Here is a 20,582-nt window from a genome sequence, read left to right on the forward strand (position 1 = left end):
ATTAAAAGAAACACTGAGGCTAAGATTCCACTATTTTCCAAGTTCAAAGTGATTAAACCAATACTTATATTTATGCAATTTTCTCGTTTAATTTGATTCTAAAATATTGCAACAAGTAGATTTTCAAAAGTAGTAATTGTAAATACCAAGTATGAAGCATCAAAATTCTTAAAACTAAGCATACTCTATCAAAATAGATCACAATCACTCAAATAAAAAAATTAGGTTACCCCTTATCCAAAGTGAGAGTCTGAATAACAAATGTCCTCCGGGTGCTTTCTGACAACTTTTCGAGCCAATTTTTTCCAAAAATGTTTATTGGCCAAAAATACCTACAAATAAATAAAACACCATAATAAGTACAAAATGAGCCCTAACAATATATAGAATCGAGACAAATCGGACACAAAAATGTGTCTATCAAATACCCCCAAACCTATTATTTGCTAGTCCTCGAGCAAAAATAAAATAGAAATAAAATCCTAACTCACTGTCGCAGGCATCGTCGATTGCATTTAGCGTATGCAATAAGCCTTTAAACCCCTAAGTGTCCCTAGTGGCGGAGTGTTGTCTCCGGAGGGCTTACCAGAGGTATACCCAAAAAACCTTTATACTCCAGACCCTAGCTATCTACACAGAACCTTGGAAGGCACTAAAGAATCTCCTTGGTTGGCATACTTATTGACTACAGGAGGAAGTACCCTGATGCGAAATTCCAATTGTTGTACACGAGTTTGCACTCAAGCATACTAAAATTCATATGAAGTGACAGAGCTCTACTCAGATAGTCGTACTATGGACATCAATATCTGGAGTCAAAACCAATCACATGGATAGATCAAGAAGATGGATATAGAAAAACATAGATGGTTTTGATGTTTACTAGGTGAACGGTGTTTCTCATATCTGTCTGAAGGCCTCCGCCAAAATGAACCTATCCTGATGGACTGAGATGCCGGTCTGACAAATATCAACACACTGGCATATACAAGGGTACCAGTAGTCGATAATCCTAAATCTAGGTCAACACAACTGGCATATACAAGGGTTCCAGTGATCGACTTTATTGAATTTATTCCAGTTGGTCTGATGGTCTGGTCTCTTTTTCTTTTCTTTTTTTCTTTTTTTTTTTCTCTTTTTTTTTTGTATCTCAATTACTCTAATTCACCATAGCATTGGTAACAACTTGAATCGTGAGCCCCACCTAATCACTTAGAGAAACATAGTTTAAAAACAAAACAAAATAAAAACAGAAGTGAAAAGGACTCAACGAGATATGGTGAAACTATCATGTTATTTCTAACACCTGAGCTATGTGCTTTTATGAATAGACTCTTTAGATGTTGCCATCTAGTCAGATTGGTTCCTCAACTCCTACAACCAAAATGCTTCCATCCACTTAGATTGGTTAGTGCCATCCTTAATATGGATAAATTTCTAGGCTCTGGAGTTTATTTATTGCAACGAAAAGGTAACAAAAAGTTCTACCCTACCCCAAAACTTAAATCTAACATTGTCCTCAATGTTTATAATCAAAGAACAATACCAAAAATATAAGTAACATGAGTAAATAGTAAAGAGAGAAGTCGGAAAGATAGTACCTGGGTGAAGTGTAACCAAAAACCTACAAAAATATTATACAACATACAAAATCGCCTCGATGGTCAATCAAGGTAAACAGGGTCCTCCAGAGGGACCTCCTCAACATCACCTGTAGGAAAAGGCTCTAAAAAGGGGATTCAATCGCTGATCGTTAACCTTCGAAGAACTACTACCATCTGGTGTCTCAATCTCAACAGCGCCATGAGGAAAAATAGTACGGACCACAAAAGGACCGGTCCACCGAAAGCGCAACTTCCTGGGGAATAGATGCAAACGAGTGTCATACAGAAGAACTTTTTGACCTGGAGAAAATGACTTTCGTAAAATATTCCTATCATGCACAAGTTTCGTTTTGTTCTTATACTCCTTAGCACTAACGTATGCATCTCTACGAATCTCGTCCAACTCATTGAGCTGGAGCTTTCTTTGAGCTCCTTCCTTGTCAAGTGAAAAGTTTAAGTTCTTAATAGCCCAATAGGCTCGATGCTCTAACTCAACAGGCAGGTGACATGCCTTGCCAAACACTAAACGATAAGGTGACATTCCAATGGTGTCTCAAACGCAGTACAGTAAGCCCATAAGGCATCAGTAAGCCTTGACGACCAGTCTTTCCTATTTGGATTAACTGTTTTCTCTAGAATACGTTTAATTTCCCTATTGGAAACCTCTACCTGACCACTAGTCTGAGGGTGATATGGGGTTGCTACTTTATGGGTAATACCGTATTGTTTCATTAAAAGAGCAAACGGTCTATTACAAAAGTGTGAACCTCCATCACTAATTATAGCTCGCGGCGTACCAAAACGTGTAAGTATATTTTCTCTTTCAAAAACTGGACTACGACCCTGTGGTCATTCGTTTTACACGGAACCGCCTCAACCCACTTATACACATAGTCTACAGCGACAAGTATGTAAAGATAACCAAACGAAATAGGAAATGGACCCATAAAATCAATGCCCCACACATCAAAGACCTCAATCACTAAAATAGGGTTCAAAAGCATCATATTCCTACGAGAAATGGTTTCTAAATTCTGGCAACGCTCACAAGAAACACAATGAGTATGGGAATCTTTAAACAACGAAGGCCAGTAAAATCCACACTGCAAAATCTTAGCAGCAGTCTTCTTAGCACTAAAATGAACCCCACATGCATGTTCATGACAAAAGGAGATAATACTAGACTGGTCACTCTCAGATACACATCTCCTAATAATCTGGTCCGGACAATACTTAAACAGATAAGGATCGTCCCAAAATAAATGTTTAACCTCGTCTAAAAACTTAGAACGATCTTGCTTACCCCAATGTTGAAGGGTTCGACCAGTAACAAGATAATTCACTATATTTGCATACCAAGGTGATTGGGAAACAGAGAACAATTGTTCATCAGGAAAGCTATCCCTTATAGGAAGGGAATCACTAGGGGAACTAACAACTAGCCTAGACAAGTGGTCTGCTACTATATTTTATGCACCCTTTTTGTCTCTAATGTCTGGGGAAAATTCCTGTAACAATAGGATCCATCTAATCAATCTAGGTTTGGTATCCTTCTTAGATAAAAGGTATTTCAAAGCAGCATAATCTGTATAGATTATGATCTTAGAACCTAATAGGTAGGACCTAAACTTATCCAAGGCAAACACGATGGCTAAAAGTTCCTTCTCGGTAGTTGTGTAGTTCATTTGGGTATCATTCAGAGTTTTGCTAGCATAATAAATCACATGAAGTAATTTGTTTTCTCGTTTTCCTAAAACGACGCCTATAGCATAATCTGAAGAATCACACATAATCTCAAAGGGTAGGTTCCAGTTAGGTGTCTGGACTATCGGGGCAGTAGTGAGTAAAGTTTTAAGCTTCTCAAAAGCCTCTAAAAAAGCATCATCAAAGACAAACTTAACATCTTTTGCAAGAAAATTGCAAAGAGGTCTAGAAATCAAGCTAAAATCCTTAATGAATCGACGGTAAAAACCTGCATGCCCTAGGAATGACCTAATATCTTTTACGGTTTTTGGGACCTGTAAAGTCTTAATAAGGTCAACTTTGGCTTTTTCTACCTCTATACCCTTTGAAGAGACGATGTTCCCTAACACAATTCCTGACTTAACCATGAAATGGCATTTTTCCCAATTAAGCACTAAATTTTTTCCTTACACCTAGTCAACACTAATGTCAAATGATGCAAGCACTCATCGAAAGATGAACCAAACACTGAAAAATCATCCATAAAGACCTCTAAGAACCGTTCTACCATATCAGAAAATATGCTCATCATACAACGCTGAAAAGTTGCTGGGGCATTACATAGCCCGAAAGGCATGCGTATATACGCAAAGGTACCAAAGGGACATGTAAAAGTGGTTTTCTCTTGGTCTTCTGGGGCAATAACGATCTGATTATAACCGGAGTAGCCATCTAAGAAGCAATAGTGACTATGTACAGCTAATCGCTCTAGCATTTGGTCGATAAAAGGAAGGGGAAAGTGACTCTTCCTTGTGACCTTGTTCAATTTCCTATAGTCAATACACACACGCCATCCTGTGGTCACTCGGGTTGGGATTAATTCATTATTATCATTCTGGACTACAGTGATACCTGATCTCTTGGGGACAACCTGAACAGGGATGACCCACTTACTGTCTGAAATTGGGTAAATAATACCCGCATCTAACAACTTAAGCACCTCTTTTAGAACTACCTCTTTCATGTTAGGGTTCAGTCGACGTTGCATCTCCCTAGAAGGTTTGGAGTCTTCCTCTAAATGAATCTGATGCATACACACAGTAGGACTTATACCCTTAATGTCTGCTATAGTCCACCCTAAAGCTTCCTTATTGTCTTGAAGTACATTTACTAGCCTACTTTCCTGATCACTATCCAAATTGGAAGCTACAATCACAGGTAAAGTCTCAGATGGGCCTAAAAACACATACTTTAGAGTATCGGGTAGTGGTTTAAGGTCCAACTTTGGGGGCTCTTCTAAAGAAGGAATTAGGGTAGTCTCAGAAACTGGTAACGGTTCGAACCTAGATTTCCATCTATCAGTGTCTAACACAGGGGTAGAATCTAATAGAGCATTCACCTGTTCAATAGTGCTATCGCCGTCAAAATCTAAACCAAAATGGGATAGACAACTTTTTAATGGGTCTTCAGACAAGATGTTTGGTAATGACTCCTGAACTAAGGCTTCTATCATGTTCACCTCCTCAACACATGTGTCATCTAGCTCATGAGGTTGCTTACTGACATTAAAAATGTTCATCCCCATAGTCATATTACCAAAAGATAAACTCATCACACCATTTAAACAGTTAATGATCGCATTAGACTTAGATAAAAATGGGCGACCTAAAATCACAGGTATCTGGTTCTCTGGGTCAGGGACAGGTTGGGTATATAGGACCACGAAATCCACTGGATAAATAAACTTGTCGACCTCAATAAGAACATCCTCAATAACACCTCGAGGGATTTTAACAGACCTATCAGCTAACTGCAGTGTCATCTGAGTAGGTTTCATTTCACCAAGTCCTAGTTGTAAGTATACATGGAATAGCAGTAAGTTCACACTGGCTCCTAAGTCAAGTAAATATTTTTCTACCCGGAAGTTACCTATTGTGCAAGCAATGGTAGGAGAACCTGGGTCTTTGTACTTTGGAGTTGTGGTGTTCTGAATGATTGAACTTACGTGACTAGCTAAAAAGGCTTTCTTATGGACGCTAAGTTTTCGCTTTCGCCTACACATATCCTTAAGGAACTTGGCATAAGCAGGAATTTGCCTAATTGCATCTAATAAGGGAAGGTTTATGGTAACTTTCTTAAAAACCTCCACCATGTCATTAAAGTTCGATTCCTTCTTTGTTGGTACTAATAGCTGATGAAATGGGGCTCTAGGCCTAAAATCAGACCTTTCAGGAACCGAATTCACATCATCAGAAACTTTATCAGTCTCTTCAGCTACTGGTCCTGAGAGGTGAGATCCTGAGGGGTGAACTACGGTATGTTCACTATCGGGCATGGTTACCTTATTGTCTACAACTCTACCACTTCTAAGGGTTCTAACAACATTCAATTGATTCGATGGTTTTGCACCTAATTCATGAACTCCTATAGGGTTGGGTTGTGTTTGACTAGGAAACTTACCTTTTTCTCTCAAAGAATCACTTATCAGACCAACCTGGGTTTGTAACTCGGAAATAGCCTGACTATTTTCTTGTCCTATCCTGTTACTAGCTTGTAGACTGTTCTACGGATAACTGGAATTTTGCAGTTTGCTGAGTTAACAAGGCGAGCGATTCCTCTAAACTTAGGATTTTCTTATCTGACTGATTCTGAAACTGAGCTTGTCCTGAAGGATTCTTAGTATAGCCAAAACCTGGGGGAGCATTAGAATTACTAAACTGACCTTGACTTTGGCCCTTAGACCACGAAAGGTTCGGATGGTTTCTCCAACCAGGATTATAGGTTTCTGAATATGGGTCAATATTTTGACGGTTATCAAATCTAGTGTTATTATAAAGAGCATTGGCCTGCTCTTCAATATTCTGGCCTTCCCAAAAAGGCTCCATTTTACCACTAGTCTGGCCTACTTCTAAGGCTTCTAACCTTTTTGCTATAGCAGCAATTTTGGCATCTGATTCATAGCCTCCTTCTACCCTATTAACGTTTCCTCTACTTAAAAGAATTGTTTTCTGGGGTGCCCTACTATTTTCCCATCGCTGGGTTTTTTAGGCGACTTCATTAAAAAATTCCATCGCCGCATCAAAAGTTTGGCTTGCAAATCTACCAGTGGATAGAGACTCAACCATGGTCGTTGTGGAATAATCTAAACCCTCATAAAGGATCTGAACTAGCCTAACCTTTTCTAAACCATGATGAAGACACTGGGATAATAAATCATTGAACCTTTCCAAATACCTATATAAAGATTCTCCCTCTTGTTGTGAAAATGTGCATACTTGCGTCCTAATAGACGATGTTTTGTGCCTAGGGAAAAACTTATTGAAAAAGGCAGATGTAAGTTGTTCATATGTCTCAATTGACTCGGAGTCCAAACTATACAGCCACGACTTTGCCTTATCTTTCAGGGAAAATGGGAATAACCTAAGTTTCAAAGCATTATCATCTAAGCCTCTAATTCTTAGAGTACTACAAAATTCCTCAAAATCCCTAACATGGTAATAAGGGTTTTCATTTTCTTTCCCTAAAAAGATTGGGAGCATCTGTAAGGTCCCAGGTTTCAGTTCATAGGGTGCCTCCGTTTCAGCTAACTTAATACACGAAGGACGGGTAGTCCTAGTTGGATTCAACAAAGCTTTCAAAGTTGCCATTTCTGGCGCTATTGGAGCAACATGGATTCTCTCCTCAGTCAAAGGACGTTCAAAAACATACTCTTCAAAAGTCGGACTTTCTAGATTAAGGTAATCGAGACGCTTCGAACTACTAAGTTTCTCTTTAACAAATCTACCTAGTGCGTCTCTTTTACGTTCAGGCATACAATAGAATTTTATAAATTGAAAGGGTAAGCAAACACAGATCAAGGCCGACTCAACCAAATCAAATCTATTGATTTCTAGCAAACAAAAAGCATGATGACTCCACTTAGATTGTTTCTAGACCAGCTTCTAATCCTTCGAACGGGAATTTGTTACAATTTAAGCAAACCCCTCTGGAATCAATCCGAGTTAACGTAAGTTGAATAGAGGCGAGGGAAGCTCGGTGGAGCTTTGATACCCAAGGCCTCACCGGCATTACAAGGCGGCGCAGTCACGCATTCAACTTACAGAAACCGTCAAGAACTTCGAAGTATGCTTAAAAGAGTAACCAATATTTTTCGAATGACTTTCCTGTTAAGCTCGTTACCCTATCGGTCTCGTTCTAGTCAAAATTTTAGGCTTAGGTTCGCATAGGTTACGTGTTCCTAAAGCGGGCAAGAAGAGAACGGTGATGAAATCCGAACCCTTATCTTGTATGGCCAGGCCTTGCCCTTTACTAGAAAAATAAATGTCCGTATTCAGTCCTCAACATATATGCATACGAAGGAGTCCAGTAACTCGCTGACAGGGGATTCGCGAGTGTTTAGAATCTTACCTCCCGTTCCAGACGGGGGATGAATCAGTTGTAGTCGACTCGGGCCACTGACTCCGATGTCTAGTGTACGAACCCAAGGTGCAGAGACAATATCGTAATTGTCCTCCTTCTCTGCAAACAATTTATATTTAAAGTACTCTTCCGTAGGGTAATAAAAAAAATAATGTCTCAAAGTCCAAAAGTCCAAAAAAATAAAGAAAAATTACAAAAATAATAAACCCTAATACAGTTTTTTTTTTTAAAAAAATAAAATAAACAAACCCTAAACTAAAATTGTCTAAAATAAAATTGTCTTCTTTTCTGTTCTTTTTGCTTTAATCTTTAGCTCCAAGTCTTTATGAAATCACCAAACTCCTTGGCTCAATTTTCTTTATGATCTAGAACCTGTAGATACAAGATAAATACCCAAAAACATAAAAAAGGACAAAAATAATAATAAATAAAATAAAATAAATATAAAACCCTAAAAAAAAGTCCGCGTCCGCGGCGACAAAAATTGATGTGATTTGTAGATAGTGGTAAAAGTGGTTCGATTCTCAGACTTGTGAAGGATATTAATTAGACTTAAATTCTAATACTAAAATAAAAAAAAACTCACTAAAATTTTTAGCAAACTCAATCAAAGATGATATCAATATTAAAAGAAACACTGAGGCTAAGATTCCACTATTTTCCAAGTTCAAAGTGATTAAACCAATACTTATATTTATGCAATTTTCTCGTTTAATTTGATTCTAAAATATTGCAACAAGTAGATTTTCAAAAGTAATAATTGTAAATACCAAGTATGAAGCATCAAAAGTCTTAAAACTAAGCATACTCCATCAAAATAGATCACAATCACTCAAATAAAAATCATATTCAATAATAGTCCAAGGCAAATAATCATATAATTATTGCAAATAAAAAGATAAAATAGAATATACCATTTTTTGTTGGAAAAATAGCTTCCTCTATCGCCTCAGCAATGGGGTTTAGCTCCTCATATTAATCATGATCTCAAAATATGTGTTTGTTGCTCAAAATATGATTAAAAGAGTGAAAAGTAATAACACAGACTGTTTGCAACAGTGTATTGGTGTTGCAAAACAGCTGTTACAATGGAACTGTTACAGAAAGCTGTTGTAAATACTAATGCTTTGTCGCTGATTTTAAGACCCTAGAATACGACTGTCCTGCACAGCTTAATGTTATTCAGTTGTTAAACAACGACACTGTTCTGCGACTGTTTTCTGTGCGTCAATGTTCTTCGCGTTCTTCCTCTTCAGCAGCAGCAGCAGAAACAGAGTTTGGAAAAGCCCTGATTTCTTCTTCTCTGGCTCTCCTTAGGTTCCCAAACTCTCGACACCTCTTCTATATGACCCAAGACATCTATTTATATCAAAAATACCGAATAAATCTCTCCCAAATCTTCCAAAATCTCTTTCCTTCTCTTCACGGCCAAGTTGCGACAATTTCTTGTTTTAGAATTTCTACGCATTTCTGAGCTTTCCTTTTTATTCTAAACTCTTCCTTAGATAGATACAAATCTTTAGGAAGGTTTACAACACTTTAATCTCTCTAAAATTCCCTAAAACAGGTCACACACGTGACTTTCCATATTTTCTTTTGTGAGAAAAATCCGTCAATTGAGCCCAGTCTAATCAATTTAAATACCCATATCAGATTCCTAGACCCATAAGGAGTCTATCCTATGAAAATCAGAGGTTTAATCGACCTCAAACTCCTCTGAATCACGATTGCCAAAACTGTTCTTCACTGCACCTATTTTCCCGCCAAAACCTGCTTTTTGAAATGTTGAAGATGGTTGCCCCTTATCCAGGGTAGGGGTGCGATTAGAAACTGCATGGAAATGGGATGCCCCTTAGTAATTAGGTTACCCCTTATCCAAAGTGAGAGTCCGAATAGCAAATGTCCTCCGGGTGATTTCCGACAACTTTTCGAGCCAATTTTTTCCAAAAATGTTTATTGGTCAAAAATACCTACAAATAAATAAAACACCATAATAAGTACAAAAATGATCCCTAACAATATATAGAATCGAGACAAATCGGACACAAAAATGTGTCTATCAGGGAGACTGCATATTTATCTATTCAATAGACTTGTCTGTGTGAGACAGATTGGTTTATCAAGTCTTCGACTTTGGGTCGTAGCAACTCTTGGTTGTAGGTGAGATTATCTATGGGAATCAAGTGCGCAGAGTCCTGCTTGGATTCAGAGGCGTAAGGAACGCGAATGTACCTTGATCAGTGTGAGATTGGTTAGGGGTAAACTACATTCCAGTATGAAGTTAACTTGGAGTAGGCTAGTGTCTGTAGCGGCTTAATACAATGTGGTGTTCAAATCTGGATTAGGTCCCGGGTTTTTTCTGCATTTGCGTTTTCCTCGTTAAAAAAACTTCTGATGTCTGTGTTTTTCTTTTTCGCATTATATTTGTTTATATAATTTAAATATCACGGGTTGTGCGTAGTTCCATCAATTAGATAATCCAACCTTTGGTTGTTGATATAAATTGATTGACACTTGAACATTGGTCTTTGGTACCGTTCAAGTTGTTTCACATAATAATCAGGCTCACAGATTTCTATCTGTTTGATTTGCTGATTACATTGTGAAACAAAGATACAACTATTGGATATATTTCCATTGATTGAGTCTGACTGTCTAGTTAATTCTCTTGGAATTATATTGGAGTTTGTACATACATATTGCTAAACAAAATATTGGGTGAGGTTGTTAGACCCCTGCTTTTTCAATGGTTTCTTCTACTGACCTTGTTTGAGGCAGACTGTGAAGCTTCCCTAAAGGAACTTCTTGTGGTAGAGATGGCCTCAGAGCACAATATAACTTAGATGCTCTTAGCGGCTCTGCTGCTTCCATCTCCGAAGAACTTATCGCATCATCACAGATGTAGTCAACCTCTTGCTTGTTGGTTTATGTCCACCTACCTTGGGTGAATTTGTGGCCAACGCTCCTCTCATCTCGTTGGTTAAACCTGGTGGGGGTGTACACCCTATTGTCGTGGGAACCATATGTAGGCGGTTGGTTTCGAATTGTGCTGCAACCCATGTTGGCAAGGAGATGAATGTGTATCTGGGAGAGTACCGGTTCGGTGTAGGGGATATCTGTGGAGGTGAGGCAATTCTGCATGATGTAAATCGTATGCTCGAAGTCAAGGGGGGTTCGGATAACATGTCCATGTTGCTTGTAGATTTTTAGAATTCCTTCAAGCTCATCGATCGCACGACTATGCTATCCAAGGTACGTAAGATGTGCCCTTCAATTTCTCGTTGGGTAGAATTCTGCTACGCCTCACCTGCTCGTCTGTATTATACGGATCTTGTCATTTCCTCATCCAAAGGGGTGTAACAGGGTGACCCTTTAGGATCATTGTTGTTTGCTCTCACGCTTCACCCCTTGATCAAGAGTATTGCGACACAATGTGAGCTTGAAATGCAAGTTTGGTATCTTGATGATGGTACCTTAATAGGCGATACTTTGATGGTTGCAAAGGCTTTGAAGATTATTCAGGATGAAGGGGTTACAAGGGGTTTGCATTTGAATGTGGCGAAAACTGAGTTGTTTTGGCCCTCCCCTGATCCTAGAGCTATGGCAACATGTGTTTTTCCTGCTAAGATTATCAAGCTTTCTAAAGGAGTGAAACTTCTGGGGTGGTCCGATCAGTCTTGATGCTCAATTCAACAAGGATTTGTTGGTCAGTAGAGTGCCCAAGACTATGGACCTTATTGATGCTGTAGAGAAGCTAGAAGACCCTCAATGTGAATTCCTGTTGTTTATAAATTGCACGGGTGTTTTGAGGCTTTACTTCGCTTTACGTACCACCAAGCCAGACTTTTTGCTAGAAGCTCAATATTTTTTTGACACACGGTTGTTTTAATTACTGAGACATATCATCATTGGGGATGGGCCTGGCTATGGGATTCTTCAACAGAGACTATCTACTTTGCCGTTCAAGTATGGTGGTTTGGGTACTAACACTTTACAACACCCAACATTATTGTTACCTTTCTTCTTGTTTGCAGACCCTGGATTTGCAGTCTATGATTTTGAGGAATACCGGTATCAGTGGTAATAGTTCTTCCCTTCAGTAAGCTATGGACTTCTTCAACTCTTTGTGTGGGATTGTTCCTCATATATGCATTAGTAGTTTTGCCACCCAGAACTCCTTGGAAACTATCTACTTTGATGCTTTTAAAAAGAACATTCCCACCAATTATGTTATGTTGGAGCGTGACTCAGTGCTATGGCAATTTAACCAAACAAAACATGCATGGGATTTTTTGATGGCAGTTTCAATTGTGGGACTCAATCAACATATTGGAGCCAGGCAATTCAGTGCAGTGCTCAAGTATAGATTTGGGATCCCCCTATTCGAGATGGATGGTTCCTTCTTCATCTGCAAAAGGGATATAGAGGCTTTTTGCGTTCATGCCTTGCATTGTGCAAATGAAGTGGGCCTAAAGTTTAGACACGATTTGGTGCATGATAATATTGCTGACATGTGTTATCAAGCGGGTGTTCAGGCTAGGAAAGAGGTTGACTTGGGTTTTCTTTCCAATAACGGCACTGCTTTAATACCAGCTGATATACCCGTGTTTAACTGGGATAATGGGGGTGACATGTGTTTAGATGTGACTAGAGTTTCACCCTTTACTGGAGCCGGGGTTCGCACCTTTTCACCGAGGATTGCTATCAAAATGATGTTTCTAAGAAAAATGCCAAGTACTTGGAGAAATGTACGTCACAAGGTTATGGTTTTGGGGCTCTTGCTTTCACCACCTTAGGATAGCTTGGAGATGATACCACGGTTTTTCTTAAGCGCTTGTGTAATTACATTACTAGTTATGATGCCAATGTACGTGTTGGATATTTTCTCTTTCATAGATTAGGAGTGGTCATTCAAAAAGGGGTTCGAGCTCAGCTTGTTGCTCGGCTTCCGACTATTTTTTTACCAGATGATAGTCCTTATGAGATGTAAATTTGCTTCATTTTACCTTAAACAGAAGTAATGATATTTTTAGAGTTCAAAAAGTAAGTTTTCAGTTTGCAATTTTTTATTTTTTTTGATAGGCTGCAAAACAGCAAAACACACTAGAGCGTAACATTACGGGGGTAGGATCTTCCCGTAATATCATCTTTTAGCAAATTACAAACCTCTGTAGGTGGTGTAGCTATCCACTGTACAGACAAAAAATTGCCAGTGGGAAACTTAGCCAAAAAATCAGCTACATGATTAGCTTCCCTATAGTTATGAGTAATTATTGTTAGAGCATTGCTCGGTCGAACTCGCATGCGTTGCTATCTCAAGCATGTTTGTCAATGTTAGTGATCAAAACTGTAAGTCTTGATTTCTAGCCTATTATAGCTAAGTCTCGGACTAGTATAGAAAGAACAGTTGAGATCAAGAACTCCATGGTAGATCATCATACAAGATGAAGAACTACTCAAGGAACTGGTGGAACTTCATTGAAAAAAAGGTATGTGGAGACTTGAACTTATCTATCACTCAAAAGTCTATCTACTCTATCTCCTATCTTGAGACAAAAGTCGTTTTGCTATATAGACTTTGATTATACACATTTGCTATTTCGAGCCGAGTTTAACTCGCCTATCTATTTCTCGAAATATGTGTTGGTAAGCTTTCGCTTTGGCCAAGTTCATCTTTACTTAGTGACGAAAGTCATGTTATGTTTCAATCACTTCGAAAATTGCTTTGACGAAAAATGGTTTGTGAATAACAACTATATAGCGTCCTCTAAGAATGTTTCGATGATTGAAATGAGAGTTTAGATTGTATAACCAATGATGAATATAAGCATTGTTGTGGAAACACATATATGTATAAGTCCGTATTCCTTGAACAGAAGTTTGCGAACTTTGTTGATCAAGAGAACTGGAACAAGAGCCGTGAACTAAGTCCGCGAACTGGCGGAAGTTCTCGACCCAAGAAAATCTGCTGGAGTTTGATAACTCCTTCCGGGAACTTAAGTCCACGAACCCAATCCGCGAACTTGAGTTAGGTTATATCCAAAAATGATTGTTTGTGAACTCATGTTTATATAAACTAAGGAATGTTAATTGCAAACCGTGGCTATAAAGTTCATGAACCGATTCGAGTGAATCAAATCGTTTTTGCTTCAAGTGTGTCTTGTGTAGTTACATAAGATTTCCTTGCAATTGAAAAACTCTCTAACTACTTCATTTGAGTCATTTGAACTAGTTATGGTGAAGAAGAATATGGTTGATATGAAAGTGCTCATATGGCTAACCATTTGGTTAACTATTGTTGAACCAACAAATGTACATGTTTGGGTACGGTTACACAAACCTAGAAAAGCATTTCATTTGTGTGTAACAAGCTAGGTTTTCGATCTAACGGTTGAAAGATATTAGCTTGAATCTAATCAGGTTTTCATATAACGGTGAATATTGAATGCTTTGTTACCAAGCTAACATTGATTGCAAACTCTGATTTGAAAGACTATATAAGGGAGAACTCTAACAACTGGGAAACCTAATCCCTACACCTTACATGTGATACTAGTTGTGTAAGCTAGAGTCGATTCTCCTTTAACCTTTGGTTTCTTCTTCTAAACCAGGTTAACGACTTAAAGACTTCATTGGGATTGTGAAGCCAGACCGATACTACTTTCTCGTAGTTGTGTGATCTGATCTTGCTGTTTATATCGTACGAGTACAATCGCAAAGATTGGCTTGAGATTGATATCTCCGATAGGAAAGATATAAAAGTAGTCACAAAAATCTTCGTCTCATCGTTTATGATTCCACAATATCTTCTTTCGCCGCGTCGATTAATATTATTGTGGGGCGATTGATAATACTAGGATGTTCTTCGGGAATATAAGTCCGGGTTATCAATTGGTTCCTGTTCACCTTGATTTATCAAAAGACGGAACAAAACCTAGGTATATCTGTGGGAGACAGATTTATCTATTATCGTAGACTTTTCTGTGTGATACAGATTTGTTTATTAAAATCTTCGACTTTGGGTCGTTGCAACTCTTAGTTGTGGGTGAGATCAGCTAAGAGAATCAAGTGCGTAGTATCCTGCTGGGATCAGAGACGTAAGGAGCGCAACTGTACCTTGGATCAGTGTGAGATTGATTGGGGTTCAACTACAGTCCAGACCGAAGTTAGTTTGTAGTAGGCTAGTGTCAGTAGAGACTTAATACAGTGTGTGTTCAATATGGACTAGGTCCCAGAGTTTTTTTTGCATTTGCGGTTTCCTCGTTAACAAAATTCTGGTGTTTGTGTTATTTCTATTTCCACATTATATTGTTTATCTTTATAATTGAAATATCATAGGTTGTGCGTCAGAATCAATCAATTGGAAATCCGACCTTTGGTTGTTGACTGAAATTGATTGATACTTGAACATTGGTATTTAGTACCGTTCAAGTTATCTCTCTAGTATTTGATAAAGACTCGCGGATTTCTATTTATTTGAGTATAGATCAAATCGAGAGATTGAGATATTAACTCTTTGATATACGTTTTTAAGATTGAGTGTTATTGATTCTCTTAAAAGTATATTAGAGTTTGTCCATACAGATTGTTAACCGAAATATTGGGTGTGGTTGTTGTACCCCCGCTTTTTCAATTGGTATCAGAGTAGGCAAACACGTTTAAGACCTTATAAGTCTATGTTTGTAGCGATCTGACTCTATGGATAGAAGTGCTATCTCTATTAACGTACCACCAGTCTTCGGTGGCTCTAATTACTTATGGTGGAAAATTGATATGCGAGCGTTTTTCAAGCATGTGATTTTCAATCATGGGTATATGTTGTTAATGGCTATGATGCTCCCGTTGAGGCAGTTGGAAATGTAAACGTTCCCAAGAATATTGGTGAATACAGTCCTGCCGAGATACTTGTTGCAAAGCAAAATTCTGACGGTTTGAATGCCATCATACAGAATCAACTAACATGAAAGGGTTATAATGCCAGTTATCCCTAATTACAGACTCAAAGTGTTTATCCTCAGCCCAAATGGCTTCCATGCGATAGGGTCGAGGTTTAAATTTAGACTTAGGAAAAAGGTTAACTAGAAAAAGAAAGAAAATTAAGAATATATTTCGTAATTTTTTTTTGAAGCATGAGATTTATTAGATTAAGAAGAAATTACACGGGGTACGTTGTACCCATAGAGTCAGCCATTACAATAGGACTAATACACGGGGGGTTTTATGGACCCAGATTGTTGTTGATAAATTTCCTATTGCGCTGTCGTCCGCTGCTTTGTTTGCCAATCCATCTGCTGCCTGATTTCCTTCCCTATAGTTGTGCTTTATGGTGCAATGTGGGATTTGAGTCAATCTAATCTTGATTTCAGCTATCATATTGCTCAAGTACCAAGGTGGTTCTGTGGTCGAGGTTATAAATCTTAAAAGATTTTCCGAATCCGTTTCGAATTGCACCATTGGCCATCCTCGTTCTGTAGCTGTTATTGACGTGATAAGCATGGCCCACGTTTCAGCTATGAGGGCGGTGGTGATGCCCACAAATTCGGCGATTACTAAGATTGTGATAGCTTCGTCGTTTCTGCATATATATATTTTTGTAGAAGATAGATTTCCCAAAATAAAATCTCAAAAATTTCCTTTTTATATCTCCACCCATGTGTAGTTATCCAAAATCCATATTTCATTACACGGAGAAAATATTAACCCGCCGACCGATCTTCTAGCCCCACAATTAACATACTGTTGTCAAAAATAAAAACAAAACTTCCACTTATATTCGAAGGCAGAATTCAAAATATATCTTCTTAAAAATCTATAAACCCTAAAAAAATCTCCCGTTTCACTTTCACTTGGTTCTCTTCAACTTCAATTCTCAAGATCGCATAAGGAAATCAAAACTCAATTTTGCTTTCGAGGATCTAACATCGGTTATTGCACCCATCAATGGCTTCTTCATCACAAATTTAGATCTCATTTTACATCTCTCAATATACAATGGTGAATTACAAAAAAGGCAAGCTTTTATTGCTTATTATACTCTTAAGTTATCAGATTATTTTTATTGTTAATGGTAGTAATTTAGAATCACCTTTGTTAGATAATCAAGTACAGGAACAAAATGCTGAAATTTCTGTAGATTCTGATGATACTAGTTATAAAAATAAGGATTTAGGAATATTATTAGGTCAGCAAGAAATTCAAATACAAAAGCTTGAATATTTAGTTAAGAATCTTACTGAAGTTGTAGCTAAATTAGAAATATCAATCCCTGATTGCAACAATAACAAGAAGAATCACAAGGTTGTAAAAATTGGACCTGTTATTGTTGAAAAAGAAAAGAAGAGAGAGTATGACGTATTGAATGATAAGATTGATAATGATAGTGAAGAAGGTGTTATCAGTGGTAATGAAATTGGTAGAGTTAATAGAAGAGGGCAAAGTGATGGTGGTGTTTCAGTAACCAAATATAATCCGTCGTGGTCAGAAAAGTTTCAGTTTATGTCTGCTGTCAAACTTGATTATGAAGCTACTTGTGTTAATATTTTGCCGTTTGAAGATTATGAAGGGTTTAGTAAGTACATTGCAGTTGGGGATGAGACAGGCACAATTTATGTGTTTTTGTTAAATGGAGATGTTTTGGTTGAATTTCATACACATTCCGAGTCACCCATTACTTCTATGCTTTCTTATATGTCTGTTCATAAAAATGAGAGTGTTTTGGTTACTGGTCATGGGAATGGAGTTGTTTTAGTTCATCGAGTTTGGGAAGCTTCTGCGAGTGGAGAAGATTGGCATTCACTTTCCATGGCACATTTGCAAGAATTTGCTTCTATTGAGAATGAAGGTGGTGAGGGTTCAGCAATTTCGATATTGGAAGTTCATCAAGTTGGAAGGATGAGATATATTTTGTCTACTGATCTGAGTGGGCAAATCAGAGTTCTTCGAGAGAATGGAACTGTTTTTGGTTCTGCAAAATCAAAGAGTCGGCCTCTCGCATTCATGAAACAAAGACTTCTGTTCATGACAGAAAGTGGTGCAGGGTCATTGGATTTAAGGACTATGATGGTTAGGGAATCTGAGTGTGAAGGAATGAACCGATCACTTGCGAAGACTTATGTTTTTGACTCAACAGAGCGATCAAAAGGTTATGGATTTACGTCAGAGGGTGATTTGGTTCACGTTGTGCTGTTAGGTGATATGATGAACTTCAAGTGTAGGGTTAGGTCAAAAAGGAAAGTGGAGATGAATGGGCCTTTAGCTATTCAAGCAATTAAGGGATATTTGCTTGTTGTTAACCCGGAGAAGGTTTTCGTGTATAACATTTCTTCCCAACATTATGTAAGGCTTGGTGTTCCTCGACCTCTTTTTCTTTCCAGCCTTGGTGAGATTAGATCCTCATTTCTGAATTCACAAAGTCTGAATGAAGGCTCGAACAACAGAAGACTGGTGCCATTGATAGCCAGTGATCGTGAAAAGCTTGTTGTTCTTGGACTTGGAAGTGGATATGTGGGTATGTACAAATCTAACCTCCCAATTTTCAATGCAGAATTTAATACAATGCTCTGGACTAGCCCAGTTTTACTGTTCTTTTTGTTCTTGTTTGGGGTTTGGCAATTCTTTGGCAAGAAGAAAGAATCACTTGCTTTATGGGGCAATGATGATCCTTTTAGCTCCACATCAGTCTCAACCATAGGAACTTCATTAGGATCTGGTGCTGTAGAAAGGCCTTTTGCAGATACTTCTTCAAGACCTACAGATATAAGGGACTTGCGAGGAGGTCCTTTGAGAGGTCCAACTAGAAGATACACATCTCCTTCTCGATATCCTGGTGGTGCAGGGGCAGGAACCGCTCTTCCTTTTAGGCCGACTGCTGCAGACCCCAGTTTCAGAACGACTGCTGCAGACCCCAACTTCAGAACGGGTTCTACTGATCCCAATTTCAGAACAACTTCTACTGATCCCAATTACAGAACGAGCTCCGGGGATTCCAACTTTAGAACGAGTTCCGCCGATCCCAATTTCAGAACTAGTTCGGCTGATCCCAATTTCAGATCCAGTTCAACTGATCACAATTTCAGAGCAGCTTCAGAACTGAAATACCGAGCCCCTACGCTTGAAGGTACAGGGTTTCCAAAAAGAAGAGAGCCTTTATTTTCAAATAGTCAAGTTGTGGAGGATAATATAGAATAAAATAATTGCTTGTATGAGCTTTGTCTTCTCAAGTGTGCTTCATAAACTGATCATTAGTTTCTTTGATCTTTTCTGTTCTTTGATAATTGTAAAACCTTTTGAGTTTCGTGAGATTACATAATAACAAAAGTCGAGGAAATATCGTTTTGTGTCACTCTATTATTTGGTTTCAATTTCCGTGCATGGATATGGGTATTTCGAGCTTCTAGGTTTCAGATATCATTTCAGTTCTCGTAAATAATATACATGAAGTTTCTTGGAATTCTTTAGCTCACAAGACAATATGAATATTTCCACCTTGAAATTTAGTTCATTCTCTTTATTCTGCATTTGAAAATCTAACATAGGATGAATATTTTTAGTTTCTGAATGAGATCTATCATCAGAAGTAAATATGTTTATATTCTTTCTGTCGTACACGCAGCAACAACCAGTAAGTTTCTGAACTTACACAGTGTGCTTATTTCTTTCCACTCTGTCTGCAACACACGTAATAGCCAACTGAACATGTCAAGCACCGATGATGCTTCCATTTTTAACAGTTTTCTTCTACCTTTTTCACCAATGCTAAATTGTAATCAATCCAACAAGCACCGGAAAGAGCTCTCAATATCACAGCATCTAGTTCAACTGGGTTCCTTCTCATCAAATCCTGCACCTCTTCCTAACAATTGCCAAATTTCCCAGTCCATACAGATCAGTCAACTGTGATAACCCATATTCTCGGTATACTGAATCGAAGTAAATTTCTCCCATTTCTACCAAGGCTGAAGGCTTCTTTCTCTTCTTCTACAAATGCATTATGTGTACAATCCTCTGATACCCTTCTGGAGCTTTCATCAAAGAGCAGAATAGCTTCTTTTTGACAGGCGTGGTTGCCATAACCAGCAATCGTTTCATTATACAGTTCTGCCTGTTATTAATTTGCTTGAAATTTCTCAGCACAGTTTGCATACATATCGACAATTCAACTTTATAAGGAGCAATATTAGTGGCAACTAGTTTCATTTAGTTAATAGGTTTGATTCTGTTATACAAGAATCACTCGACTTGTGTTAAAAAATCTACAGATTTTGTTGCTGTTGGCAAGAGCTAGCTAGCATTTACAAACTAATTTTCTCGTCTTTGCTCTTTAGAGGTTACCAGTTACCATTACTGATGCTGGAAGGCTTCTCTTCTCTTTGACCATTACGACGTTCTAGGAAATTGTAATTCCTATTTTGACCTTGTATGCTTCCCAGTTTAAAGTTGTTTGCTTTTAGTGTTTATCTTTGATTATTATGTACTTCTTTATCTATTTTTACTTTATCTTTTACATCTCATTTCCTTTCACTAGACTCAAACAAAAACCAGGGGTGGGTGATTTTGAAGAGAATAACTGTGTGAAGAGAAAATGGAGGTAAGGGTTTTACTGGTTTGTCTTTCAGTGGGTTTCTTAGGGATTGTTTCTGCTGCTTTGGGTTTTGCTGCTGAAGCTAAGAGGATCAAGGTCTCTCTCTTTCTCTCTTGATTGCTTTCATTTCATACTCCATTAACACGACTAATGGGTTTTGTTCTAGTATGATCTTTGATGCTTTTTAGTGTACTTTTTATTACCATGTTTAACGGGTGTAATTACTAGTTATCACCAATTTTTTTTTCCTTTTTTTCATTTTCGACTTGCCCCTTGCGACTAGGTAATTAGTTTAA

The 20,582-nt window shown here is 38.0% G+C and overlaps 1 protein-coding gene across 1 annotated transcript; it reads left to right on the forward strand.

Annotated features, from left to right (window-relative positions):
• Nucleotides 1–16,400: 16,400 nt before the first annotated feature.
• On the forward strand, nucleotides 16,401–19,048 carry LOC113301793 (uncharacterized membrane protein At1g75140-like). Its single transcript, XM_026550610.1, has one exon. The coding sequence runs from the start codon at nucleotides 16,698–16,700 to the stop codon at nucleotides 18,891–18,893; it is 2,196 nt and encodes a 731-aa protein (XP_026406395.1). The 5' UTR covers nucleotides 16,401–16,697; the 3' UTR covers nucleotides 18,894–19,048.
• The last annotated feature ends 1,534 nt before the right edge of the window (nucleotides 19,049–20,582 follow it).

This window comes from Papaver somniferum, chromosome 8 (genome assembly GCF_003573695.1).
Source record: "Papaver somniferum cultivar HN1 chromosome 8, ASM357369v1, whole genome shotgun sequence".
Classification (NCBI taxonomy): Eukaryota; Viridiplantae; Streptophyta; class Magnoliopsida; order Ranunculales; family Papaveraceae; genus Papaver; species Papaver somniferum.

Bases quoted from the DNA above. Each gene is read 5' to 3' on its own strand.
- LOC113301793 (XM_026550610.1), top strand. From the start codon at position 16,698: ATGGTGAATTACAAAAAAGGCAAGCTTTTATTGCTTATTATACTCTTA.